The sequence below is a fragment of the Halichoeres trimaculatus genome, unplaced genomic scaffold, assembly GCF_033239565.1.
Source record: "Halichoeres trimaculatus isolate MK-OKI-2021-1 unplaced genomic scaffold, fHalTri1.1 fHalTri1_scaffold_24, whole genome shotgun sequence".
Taxonomy (NCBI): domain Eukaryota; kingdom Metazoa; phylum Chordata; class Actinopteri; order Labriformes; family Labridae; genus Halichoeres; species Halichoeres trimaculatus.
Genome location: NW_027437202.1, coordinates 4,000,421 through 4,013,214, shown reverse-complemented (window position 1 = coordinate 4,013,214; position 12,794 = coordinate 4,000,421). Strand labels below are relative to the sequence as shown.

At 47.7% G+C, this 12,794-nt stretch overlaps 1 protein-coding gene across 2 annotated transcripts; it reads right to left on the bottom strand.

Moving 5' to 3' along the window:
- Positions 1-2,004: 2,004 nt before the first annotated feature.
- Positions 2,005-10,399, bottom strand: LOC141785915 (insulin receptor substrate 2-like). Of its 2 annotated transcripts, none has more exons than XM_074664526.1 (3): positions 7,532-10,399; positions 6,957-7,453; positions 2,005-2,145 (listed from the first exon to the last, which is right to left on the bottom strand). In XM_074664526.1, the coding sequence occupies exons 1-3, from the start codon at positions 10,189-10,191 to the stop codon at positions 2,141-2,143; spliced, it is 3,162 nt and encodes a 1,053-aa protein (XP_074520627.1). In that variant the 5' UTR covers positions 10,192-10,399; the 3' UTR covers positions 2,005-2,140. The 2 variants fall into 2 exon arrangements, with proteins under 2 accessions (XP_074520627.1, XP_074520628.1); XM_074664527.1 differs by having other exon boundaries at positions 6,957-7,450.
- Between the last annotated feature and the right edge of the window lie 2,395 nt (positions 10,400-12,794).

Below are 12,794 nucleotides of genomic sequence, written 5' to 3'. Positions count from 1 at the left end.
AATAAACAGTATGTTAAACTATGTACAATGGAAGACAATGACACATTCAGACTGAGCCGTACCAAGATCAATCTGCAAAAGAAGAGTCCGTCCATGGACACAGAAACGAGGAGGAAAGAGGGGGTGAAGCGCTTTGAGAAGTGTTAAGAACAAAGATCCAAAAACAAAAACACTTGGCAGAAAGAGAAATGTACAAGGAGCAAAATAAAAACAAAACAGCTTCTGCGCAACACGAAAAGAAAATCATGAATGCAATGTTACATTTGGTTCCACGGTTGTAAACTAGATTGTTTTCATGTCACTATTGCATATGCCATTAGGTAAAGTGTGTCGACAAGGCAAAGAGATCTCTATAATAAAATAGACAGAGTATTTTTTCAGAAAGTCAGAGACTGTGAGGGAGAAAAGCATACGGTACACTGTACAAGCCCAAAGCAAAAACCCCGCCCCCTTTTTTAAAAATCTGTAGCCAAAGTCTTTACACAGGAATATCATCGCAACATGGGTAAAATCTAAGTACTCTATGTATTTTCAATAGATTTCTTTTAGTTAAACTCTCTTATGTACACAATATACACATTCAAGACTCTGAAGATAAATAGATACCACAGCTTCTCGTGGCACAGCTCAAATATTACACGACTCTGTGAAAACCGTCCCCCAACGCCAGCTCAGCGATACATTCAAACATGGTTTAAGTTTTACAATCTACTGTACACTAAAGGGGTCGTGAGCCATGTGGAGTCGGCACAGTGGATATCAAAGACGGCGGCCATTCTGGAGGTTCAAACCTCAGCTTAATTTAGCGTCCTTGTTTTTTTTGGCATATTTGAGACAAAAATTCTCCAGGAATAAAATTCATTCACTTCCCTCTGATTGGAAAGTGAGCTAACATAACTCTGTACAGCTGCATCAGCTTTTTCTGCTTTCTGTGATACAGCTGCTTTCCAGTGAACCTCCATGATGGTGCCAGATGTGACTCTCGGCTTCTCTTCCAGACTTTTTCCACCCCTCTTCCCTCACTGTCTCAACTGTGCCTCGACAACCTCGACGTTTCTCGCTGGCTCCACCCCTAAACTCGATAGTTGCACCCTCGGATGATATCACAGCAGGGCGGCCTGCGTTGAGCTAAATAGCAGGCCGTGGGTTTGAAGGTAGGAGTGTGTGAGGTTTTCAGGCTCAAGTGACTGAGGAACTGTGGGAGGTAAAGTGCATTCAGAGGCCTGGGGTTGTGGGGTCACATGCATAAGTAAAGACATTTAGAAATATATTTCTTTAAGTCCAGCTCTTGATTGGACAAAAATAAACTAGGTTAGAATAAATAAGAAATTATTAAGAAAATACTTTAATATTAATACGATAAACCCGATCTCAAGCAGCTCCACTTTACTGTACATTTCTGACATATTCAATGTTAAGCTAGGCTTTTTACTTTCCACAACAGAATAATAATATAGAGATGCAGGTCCAAACAGACATACTGAAATAGAATATTTATCTCTTATTTCATAGAAAACATAAGGACAGTATAGACATTAAGGCATCAGGTACGTCTTATCAGACATTCATCTTTCAAAAATAAATAAAATATCTACTCTAAATATAGTTATTTACTCAGTGTACCTTGGTATCGTCACTCCCTGGGGCGTTTTAGTCGTAGGTTTCATTTTCACTGACCTACAGGTTGGTCGTACTCTGTCTCTGTAACACGCTCGCACTCACGCAGGCCGTTATAAAACTACCCTCAAGTAAAATAAATAGTATCAGGGTGCCATTAAGAGTTCTGTTATTGTCTTTGCTTCTTTGCTTGCGCCAAAATTTGGGTCAGAGCAGAAATGGCCCCTGAAAGCACAGGGGAACATGACACGCACCAATTCACAACACACACACACACATCCACGTACGCAGACACACCTGTCCCGCCTTCAGCCAATTCGTGACATGCATAGATGGTGACCTGCTTGTTGAGTTTTTTTTTTTTTTTTTTGGAAGTGTGTGTATGCATTTTGTGTGTGTGTGTGTGTGTGAGGGTCCAGACAGTCTTTTAGGGCCACAGAGCCCAGTGGCAGGGCAGAGTCTGGTTTGTAGTTTTAGAGCAGCAGTTCAGTGAAGACGCCAAGGCCGAGGGTAGAGGAGTCCTTCAGTCTGAAAGAGAAAACAAGACAGAAGAGATGTTTTAGAAGAAATATATATATTTTAAACCATTTAATGACTATGAGCTAAGAAGGCTGCTGCATACAATGCTCAGCTTTCAGCCGGCTGTCTTGAGACGTTTGAGGGAACAGTGTGTTGTACAGTACAGAGTGAACTCCTTTTCAGACTCAGATTAAGCAGTGTACTTGTCCCAGAATAACAGGGAGACAGTGGGCAAAACAGCTTGAATAACAAGAACAGAGAGTGCTGCACACACGTTTGAAAGGAGGGATTGTGAGATGAGATCTTGCGTTCAGTCTGAGGTTATTATTTCATCTAACCTGGCTGCACCCGACCCCTCCAATCCCAGCATGCTTCAGCGCGGTGTATCATTTCTTATCACAACAGCTGGATGGACGGACGCAGAGAGGGGAAGTCCAGGGGGGGAGGAAGCCTGGTCGGCAATAATTACATAATCTGGGATGCAGAGGGATGGGGGTTGGGGGTCTCCTGTCGCGTTGCCATGGACACACGCTGAGCAGAGGAGGGCCAGTTTGCAACAGAGAGGCGGATGCATGCTTGATGCAGAGGAAGGGCGCTATAGATTGTGTTTTCAGAGGGTGGAAAATGAAGAATGAAGAGTAGGTATGCTAAACCGGTTAATCCTTGGATAAATCTAAGGATTTAATATCTTAGATTATGTAATATCAAAATATCCAGAATCCCCTTGAAAATTCTGGGGACAAAGTGGATCAATGACTGAGATATTTCTGTTTGGGAACACTGTCCTCAGTTATGCTCACATATAATCCTAATTTCCACGTAAATTTCTGACGCTGCATCAGCGCTCCCTCCGGACAGGTCACAGGGTTGTTGAATGCACACACCTTGCGTTACGTATTCCCCCAGCTGCTGTCTGCGGAGGAGCCACTGACCACCGCTGATGATCCACCCCTGGCCGTCTAATCTCGCCTGTAGAGGTCTGTAATCTCATCTGGAGCCGTGGCTGGCTAAATGTGGGGAACGCTGGCCACGCAGTTATCTAGCAGCTAGCGCTCCTGTCTGGAACATCCCGCCCTACTTTGGCCCCCTCCTCCCTTGTGCCATGACACACGGATACACACACACACACACACATACACACTGAGGCTGGAAACTCTGACACAAGAGCCTACGGTGTTACGTGTGCATGTTTGTTCTCTATATATCAAGTAACATGGCATTTCTGGATTTCCTGTCGCTGCTTTGTTGCCTTATTCTCATCTTCTGGATTATTTCATCCATATCTTAATCTGGATGCTCATTTTAAAGACTTCTGATGTTAGAAAAGTGCATAAATCCCCTTAAATGCACACTTTCTGTCAATTTATTGCTTTCACTTTTGGCAACAAATCTCCCCTCCTGTTCCCCCTCCTCTCGGAGTGCGCACTGAGCATGCTCAGAGCGAGTTAGGGATGCATGGCTGTGCAGCCAGACCTCTTTCGCTCACTGCACAGGAAATGTAAATAACACAGTTATACGTAACCAGCTCTGGGTTCATTTTCTATCCCCTCCCTCTTTCTCTTTCTCTTTCTCTTTCTGTGGTGACATCATTCAAAATACTACCGCCCAATGACGTTAAGAGGAAGCAGGATTTGAGCGGATGGACACGAATGCTTCTAATCTGGCCGATAAATTACACATACACACACACACACACACACACACACACACAAGATGCTGATGGTCATGCTCTGTGCGGCCCGCGGGTGCGGCAGATGGTGGGCCGTCATTAGCAGAGGGATAGTGAGTAGGTGGGGATGTGTGTGTTTGCTTGAAAGAAGGATATGCTTCCATATACATGTGTGTGTGTGTGTGTGTGTGTTTATGTGCTAGAGTGGGCACAGGAAAGGAAATTGGTGTAATGAGAAGGTTTGCGTGTGAGGATAGTGCAGCATGGCAGGTGTTTAACCCCCCGTTCCTCCTCCTCTTCTCCCCCTCAAACACACACACACTCTCACACACTTGCCCTCCAGAGAGTGACCATCTGCCACTAGCACTCAGGAGGGACTCTGAGCGTCACAGTGGGGCTCCTTCGCTCTTGAAGCCCCCTTATCTTCCTCCAGATTCATCTCTAACATTACAAGCTTTTGAAGCCTCTCTTGTCAGAACAACCGTCTTCAACGACACCTTGAGATGAAATGATTAACAAAACATAAGCCAAGATGTACTGAGAATAATCTTACTGTGCTAAGAGAGCTTCTTTAGTCGTCACTGAGGCATCAGGAGCTGTTTGACGCCGCCAGATAAAGGTATTAATCAGACAAGCAAGGGAAAACAAACAGAGACGGCTGACTTGGCTAATCTGAGTCTGGTACAGAACATCCACCTGGCTGAGCTGTGGCTAGCCAGGGCAACCAGAGGAGGCAAGCGGCTTGGGTCAGGGAGGAGGTAAACACCACACGGGAGTCACATGGGATCCTGTTCTGCTGACAGAACAAGGTAAACAAACACCTGATGCCGGCCTTTAAGACTCCTAAGCTGACTCCAGGAGGAACACCCAAAAAAGAAAAAGCAGATCCAGCTGTCTAAAGCTTGGTGGTTTTGTTGACTGGAGGAGGTGCAGTCACGTTTCACGCCAAGGGGGCTGTCACATGGGTCTGGGGGCCAATGCTAAATTCCAAGGGCCAGTGTTTCTTTGATCCTGAAGCTACCCTGAAAATAAAAAAGGGTGAAAACAGCGGAGGCTGGATATAAAACTGGCAGACTTTAGGGTCAGGATGGCACATGGTCAAAGCTCCCAGCGTGACGTCCTGATAAACACGAAATCAAAGCCGCCCGTTAGTCGGGCTTGGCGCCAAAACCCCTCAACGAGCACTTCGACCTCCTTCACCCCGCTTGCACGCTCCACAAACAAGCCATCAGGTTTGCCATCCTGGGCTCCCAGAAGGCACCTTGCCTGAACAGGGGCCTCACCAATGAGTTTGTTTGTTGCTTTAAAAAGCCCTTGCCCCCACCTTCCTCCTCCTCCTCTTCGTCTTTTTTCTAGCGAGCATACAGGCCGCGCTCCATCTCCCCCTCTTTGCTTGTCTTACTTCTGCTAAGTGAACAGCCTAATGAGGCAGAAGGGCAGCGGAGTGCACGTGCCATGCAGCCCCATTATGCACACATTCATCCGCTCTCCCACAAACAGGCACTGGAAAACAAAACAGTCGTCACTCTCCCTCTTTCTCTCTCAGCACATCTCTGCCAAGTGTTCACGGATGCAGGCAACGCCACTGGAAAAAAAAAAAAAAAAAGGATCCCTGAGAGAGAAAAACACCCCTCTGCATGCGTACGTGCTAGAGTCCACATGTATGTGCTTGCGTCTTTCCCATCCCTCCTCTTGCTCATTTACATTCAAGAGGCTTTATTAGCGCCAATAAAATGTTTGTACTCCAACAAAGCTTGAACACGTGCGAGCCCGCAGGAAAACAAACAAAATGAGCCCAGTCTTTGTGAAATGATGATCAGTGATTCTGAAAGTGTTCAACGTGTTAAGAGTGAAACATGATCTCTCACACATGGAGGCCTTGCGGTGAAATAAAAGCCACTTTCTATTCAAAGTGGCCCAGACCCGGGGACAAAAACAGCCCCCCTCTCGCAGCAACTTTTCAAACCCTGCTCTGCCAGGAATGCGGACCGTGACATCCAGTTACCTGATGGCCGCATAGCAACTCGCCCACTTTGTTGTCCCCCCCCCTTTCTCTTTCTCTCCCTCGCTGCCTACAAGGACACAAACACATATCCACTTGTGCTGGGGCCCTCACATGTCAGCGTAGGAGCCCTCCCCCCTCCCTGCTCCCACCTCTTCTATGTGCTCACAAACACATGTGAGCTCACGGCGAGGGGACAAGGAGTCAAACTTGGCTCTTCTGTCAACAATCTGCTGTCTGTGCAGCACCATCTGCATCCAGCGTCACAGCTTTGTTGTGTTTGCTTGTTTTGGGAGGACGTATTGATCCCGTGGTGGTGGGGTCTATAGAGGTCGTATTGATGTGCAACACATCCTAAAGCCTACCCAACTGAAAAACAACAGGAAATGCCTGCAGCTTGTTGTGACACCAGGGCTTACCTGTTAGCTTTCAGGCATTCCATTAGCATTACAAACAACATAACAGCCTTAGTGCTATCACTTAATAAGCTATAATTAAACCCTGGCTTCATATTCTTTGTTTTCTTGCACAAACAGCTTTCATTCACAACAAGCGTCGGCGGAATCCTAAAATCTGCTCGAGTATTTTTAGTGCGCACAGCCCACGACGAGCAGAATCAGCGAGGCAGCCTCCTGCTCTGTCATGGTGCTTGTTTACTTCAGAGCTCTCAGCCTGGTCACGTTTCATAGCAGCCTCGTGCTGCGTTCGCATGCTGTGGGAAACGTTGCTATTACCAAATATGAAGGATCGAGGGGAAAAACAAACCTGAAAGAGCGCCTGATACAGCAGAGAATTCCTCATGCTCCTTTCTCATTTATCAGGAAGTTGTGTGAAAAAAATGCTGATCCTGTTACAGGACCTGTGTTTTCAGCTCAAAAGGCCACATCATCACTACCTACTCGAGTTGTTTAGAGGCCTCACAGTTGTTTAGATTTGAATCTGCAGGAAGTTTGCTTTCATCTTTGTTTACCTCAGACATTTGGCTACCAGTGCAGCTTTTTTCTCAAGCAACCAAACCGAACCCTTGTGTTTTTCTGTTGCATTTCACATACTTCAAATGCTTCACTCTGTACTGTAAAACAGAAACACCTGCAGGAATTGAAATCAGACAAATTCAGCAGTAAAACATCTGACATCAACATCACTCACCTTTGGCAGTAGTCGCAGCCTCCTTGAATCCCAAACAGACATATGGTGAGCTGTGTAATCCATTGATGCCACCTTTGCAGCTGCTGGTGGGTTTGAAGCCTGCCAGGTTCTCGCATTTCTCCATGTCCCTGTTGTCCAGCAGGTTCAAGGCGATGTAGTTCAGTCCGTTGGGGTACCCCGCAGAGCCCTGCTGGTTCACGGGGCTGCCGTACTCCTCGTCGGAGCCCTCGCTGCTCCGAGACGAGATGTTCTCCACCGAGCTGTGCCTCTTGATGGCGTCCCCGCGAGCAAAGGAGGGGAAGACTGGTGTCACAGTGGCGGTGGCAGAGAAGGTTTCAGAGCTGTGCCGCCGACGTCCTTGCGGGTTGGCGCGGATCACCTTGGCGGAGCAGTCGGGGTCCAGTGTGGAGGATGAGGCACCGAGGAGGAAGACCCCAATGCTTTGTGGGACTCCCTGGTCCTCCAAAGAAAGTCTCCTCTCCCTGCTCATCTGGCTGCTGGAGAAAACAAAAAACTTAATTTCAAACTAGTTTAAAAAAAAAATCAAACCACAAACTACATTCAGATACACATACCTCGCCGCGTTCTGAGGAACAAGCTGCGGAGGCGAGCTGGTCATCCCAAAAGTCATCTCCGTGTAGTCACTTTTCACGTCACCTCCAAAGCCCTGAGACCCTTTCTCATGGTCCAAATGGTACACCTCCTCCGAACACATGGACAGCTCTTGCAGCGTGTCTAAGCGCTCGGCTGGAGTGTCGGCCTCTTTAGGGGAGTGCGAGCCCAGTTCTAGGTTCATGTAGTCAGACAGCGAAGACCTCCCTGGTCCCCCTGCGCTGGATCCTAGTGATGAAGACCTGCTTTCAGTGGATGCAGTGGAGGGTGGGGAGTATCTTGTGCTGCTGAAGTCGATGTTGATGTACTCGCCAGGGCTGCGTGGTTCCCCAGGAAGGGGGTGCTCGTTCATGCTGGGCAGGGTCCTCAGAGTGTCCAGAGATAGTCTGTTGGGTCGACCCAGCCTCCCTCTGTAAGGCAGGCTTTCAGCTCGGCCATGCCTGATTGGAGAGGGGACAGAGGGGCTCAGCGGCGAGGTCTGGCTGGGGTGCATGACTGAATAATAGTCTGACTCCCCTCCCCTCTGCCTTGAACTCTGAGGACTCATCAACACGTACTGGTTGCTGTCGTCGCTCTTGGAGGCCTGAAGTTTAGCAGGTAGGGTCAGGGAGCCGGCCTGGTAGGACGGCCGGACTGACGCAGGTTCACCAGCCAGGAGGCCCAGGTAGTAGTCTGGTGGGGTCTGGAGTGGAGGTGGATTTCCTGGTGACATATTCATGTATTCACCATTCCTGTCCGGGCTATCAGTGGAGGATTTTGACCCGCACCACATCCTCATGTAGCCGTTGTCCTCCAGCGAGCTGCTGCAGGGGGAGTTGGTCTTGTAACCGCCGCTGGCAGCCGCCTGTGGATGCACCCTGGGGTTCACAATCTGCTTGGGTGCTGAGACACACATAGGGCTCATGGGGACATAGTTGTCGACCTTAACTGACTGGGAGGCGACACCTGGCGTCATTGGCATGTAGCCATCGTCTCCAAGGTTACTACAGGAGCTCCTGGATGAACCGATTTCAATGTCACCGTAATCCTCTGGGTAGCACACTTTGGGTGAGGCGGAGTGAGAGTTCTGCCCGTGGGCCATCCTCATCAGGGTGTACTCATCGAGGGAGGCTGAAGATAACGGCGCCACGACCCTCTGCTGACGTGGTGTGGTGAGGGAGTGCGTCCTCTTCCTGTACGCTTTATCGAATGCCAGACCCTCACTGAGCCCAGACCTGCTGCTGCTGGATCCCTCCATGATCATGTACCCACAGGGGTCACTGATGTCACGGGAAGGAGGGGTGCTGGATAGAGAGTCAGGGGTGTCACTGCGGGTCAGCGGGAGGAATCTGGGTTCACCTGGGCTGGAGCTGTAATCGTCACACAGCATGAAACCAGTGTCACTGAGGGAGCCAGAGATGGAGGCGCTGCAGCTGAAGGGTCGCCTTGCTTTGTCTGGAGTGCAGATGCTGGCCCCCCCTCTTGGGGACATGCTGATGGGGCTGGAGGCAGCTGGGGGGGAGTTGGACACTGGCATGGACCGGCTGTGGTGCAGGTTGGAGGAGGACTCCAGCATCCTGCAGGTGCGCCCACTGCTCAGGGTGTTGCACCTGAGAATCCCAGAGTTGGGACTTGTGGGGCTTCCGTTCACAGATATGGACATGGACACAGGCCGGGTCACGCTTCCATCCCCCTCACTGGCCGTTCTTATCCGACAGGATGTGAACTTTCTCCCTGGGGAAGTTGCAGCCATGCTATCTGTTCTGGATCTCCTCACCAGGCCGGTCTGACTCGGGGGGAGGTTGTTGAGGTTGCGTCTTGTGGGCACAGAGATGGGGTTAGTGCTGGCTGACTGGCTCTTGCTGCGCGGCCTGAACTCTGAGAGCTCCTTCATGGCTTTCATGGCCTCAAGGATGGTCTCGTGGATGTTCTGCGCCACCACAGAGTCCTCCGCCTGCATCCAGAACTCCCCGGGTCCAGTGACCGCTGACCTGCCCACTTCGATGAAGAAGAAGCTGTCTGAATGGCCGCATCTCCGGATGTTCATGAGCTGCAGACTGACAGCAGCTGTTTCTGAGTTCAGTTTGACAAAGCTGATGGTTCGGCTGGACAAACACAGCCTGTACACTCCGGTGAGGTTCTTTATCTGACCCAAACCTTTAGATTTCAAGTTGACCTGCCATACCTCTTTGTAGGCAGCTGTTGCAGGAGTTATAAGTCCATAGCTGGATTCCTCAAAGCCCACTAAAGAGGAGGTGGACGCGGGGCTGTCATACACTTTCCCCTCGGCTATGAGATCAGTCAGCACAGTGAACCAGCTCTCCTGCTCCTGCTCGTTGTCAGCAGCCACGGCGAAATACTCGTCCTTGGTGTAGAGGGCGATGAGGTGCTTGTGTTTGGCGTCGGCCCGTTTGTTTACGCACAGACAGGAGTCCAAAGTTATGACCCGCTTCGCAGCGGACTTGTTCCTCCATTTCTTCTCGCTCTCATAATACTCCAGGCGCGCAGGGTAGCGCTCGGTGGGCTCCCGGAGCACGAAGAAGCGCCTGTGTCCGTGTTTCTGCTTCCTCAGGTATCCACACTTCTTCACTCCGTTCGTCCCGTTAGATAACAGGTGTCCTCCTGTCGCTGGAGGACTTGCCATTTCTCTCCTCTTCTTCCTTTTTTTTCACCCCTGAAACGTAAAGTCCTTTCAAAGATCAAAAAACAAGAACTGACTGTAGAAAAACTCCAAGATCAGGCGTTTTTATTTCGCATCCATAGCAGACACCGTGTTCCGTGTCCGCTGTCATCCACGGTTGAAGAGACAGTGCAGCGGGACCTGACCAGGGACTGATCTGATCCTGGAGAAAAACAACATGTGACGCTGCTGCTCTAAAAACAGAATAAAACACAGAGTCATAGGGGGGCCGTGCCTGTCCATCACACGGCTGCGGAGCTGCTGATTGGCTGCTGCAAGAATTCAAGAAAGGCAAACCCCGCCCCCTGTGCTTTCCAAACAGCTCTCTCATGTAGAAACCGAAATTATCAGCAGCCCATTGAAAAACAAGTCAATCTTTATGGAGGGCTGTAAAACCAAAGTGTGCAAAAACAAACCCACGAAAGCGCGTTTTATACAAACTCATAACACAGCAGAGTGTGTCGTTAAAATATACGTACAATGTAATTACAATATCTTATTTAACAGGCCAGTTGAGTTCATTTGGATTAATGAGGATTTGAAAAGTGCAACATAATGCTGCATTGTAACCATTCATTTCCAAGCTACTGTAAACAACCCCAACGTCCTACTTGTTATATAAGCAGCGTTCTGGCCTATTTTTACACTTCCTTTTACATTTTGCACTTCTTCTTTCTACATCAACACTTCCTTATTTGAGCTCACATCTGAAACTGTTTTTTTAAAGTCATTTTGAGTGATTACTTTTACAAAATGTTGCAAAAAGAAGCTGCACAGAAGCTCCTCCGTGTCCGTGACATATTAGTCCCTCATGCTTTTGCTGCACTTTGCTGCATATTTACAAAATGTTCTTTTTGAATGAAAAACAGCCATCTCACAGAGGGGGGAATGACTAAAGCAAGTGCGTCAGAGCAGAAGCAGAGTGTGGGATAACAAGCTAGAATAAATGCTGCCACCACCTGGTTAGTCAGTGTTATCCCATGCCCCTACAGTTTGAATCACAAACAACTCCTTTTTCCACGCACATAAATTCAGCAAAACATCTTTATTGCTCTGTTTTGTGCAGTCATGGAGGACATGGGTCATAGAGGTGGAAAACAAATGCACATGTGACTGATGAGGCCGTGGGATGACATGTGGAAGCTTACAAACATCTGTTCATCAGATCATCTCGGTAATTAAGCTGGTAATTCTGTGATCTTCGTAATCATTAGTCATGCCCATGCAGGGTGCAGGGTGCAGGGGGAAGACCCCCTCCTGTACACACACTTGGATTGCTTTTTATAATCCTCCAGCAAGCAGATTACACCTCTGTGAGTAAGGTGTCACTGCACAGGCAGGGTGACCCCTCTTTAACTCCTCCTCAATGAGCATATCTACTCTTTAACACATAGATACCGCAGATTAAGGCTAATCCCTGGCTCCCCTAATCACTATTGTTCTCATGACTGTTATTGTTGATGCCATTGTGTGACATTTGGATGCCTATTTTCCTGTTTGTGCGTTAAACCAGCCCACAGCATGTGTTTTGAGCATTAGCCGGCACCTATAATCTGAGATACGAGCACAAACATAAACACCTCGGCCAGGCTTTGCTAACACGTATCATTTGACCACAAATATGAAGGCAAAAAACAAGAGGAACAAAGAGATTATTGTTGACACTCAACTGGCAAAGACGCATGATAAATTGGCAGCGGTGCTGAATGAATATTGTTGTTTTGCTAGTTGATGTTTTGAAGACAATTTGTGGGATGTGGTGTGCTGATGCTTTCCCACAGGGTTTATGCCAACATTAATCTGAGTGTTTTCAGACAGAAATTAAGGATTTTATCTGTTTGTGAGTCCAGGTGCCCCAACCTATCAAAATACGTGGCATTATTACAACTTAATTGTTGTTTACCTTCCTTTTCGAATCTGTGTTCTTGTGATATTTCACAATTTGGTTTTACACAAGTCTTAAACTTGCCTTAGTCTTCAGTGAACTTCCTCAAGCAGTTTTTAGTCGTAGAAATACTAGAAGTAACAGTACAGTTGTTATCGGGGCTTCCATTGAAGGAAGATATTTTGGGATTGTTTCCATCACTGGTTAATTTTCAACTCCAGGCACAACTAGTTAAACAATCCCAGAGTGAAAACCCCAAGAGACGGACAAGCCTGCACAAATCGTTTCCCAGAGAATTTCCAAAGAATCTCCCAGAGCTCCAGTTTGACATTTTACTATGTAATGACTCATTTGAATAATGAAAAAGGGAAGATTAAGATCAGATTCCCAGTAAAACCCTGGCTTAGTGCTTATTGTTGCTATATCCTCACACAACAAAGCTGCTTTTCACCTCGTAAACACATACAAATGAGGGGTCATGAGGAAGGTCAGCGTAGAATCACAGGTTTTCCATGTAAACTCCTATACAGCAGTTTTTTAAAATTAAACCCATCATGTTTCACATTTAAGCTTTGACTTAAGCATAACTGTCTTAACACAGGTGGCATAATAGCCCCAAATGCTATGAATATGGGTAAGCAGCTTTGGATGAAGAGGTTCGATATTTAGAAAATTTCCCTTT

Coding starts and splice junctions, on each gene's coding strand:
- LOC141785915 (XM_074664526.1), bottom strand. CDS start 10,191: ATGGCAAGTCCTCCAGCGACAGGAGGACACCTGTTATCTAACGGGACG. Junction 7,454..7,531: donor GTTCCTCAGAACGCGGCGAG/GTATGTGTATCT, acceptor TGTTTTCTCCAG/CAGCCAGATGAGCAGGGAGA.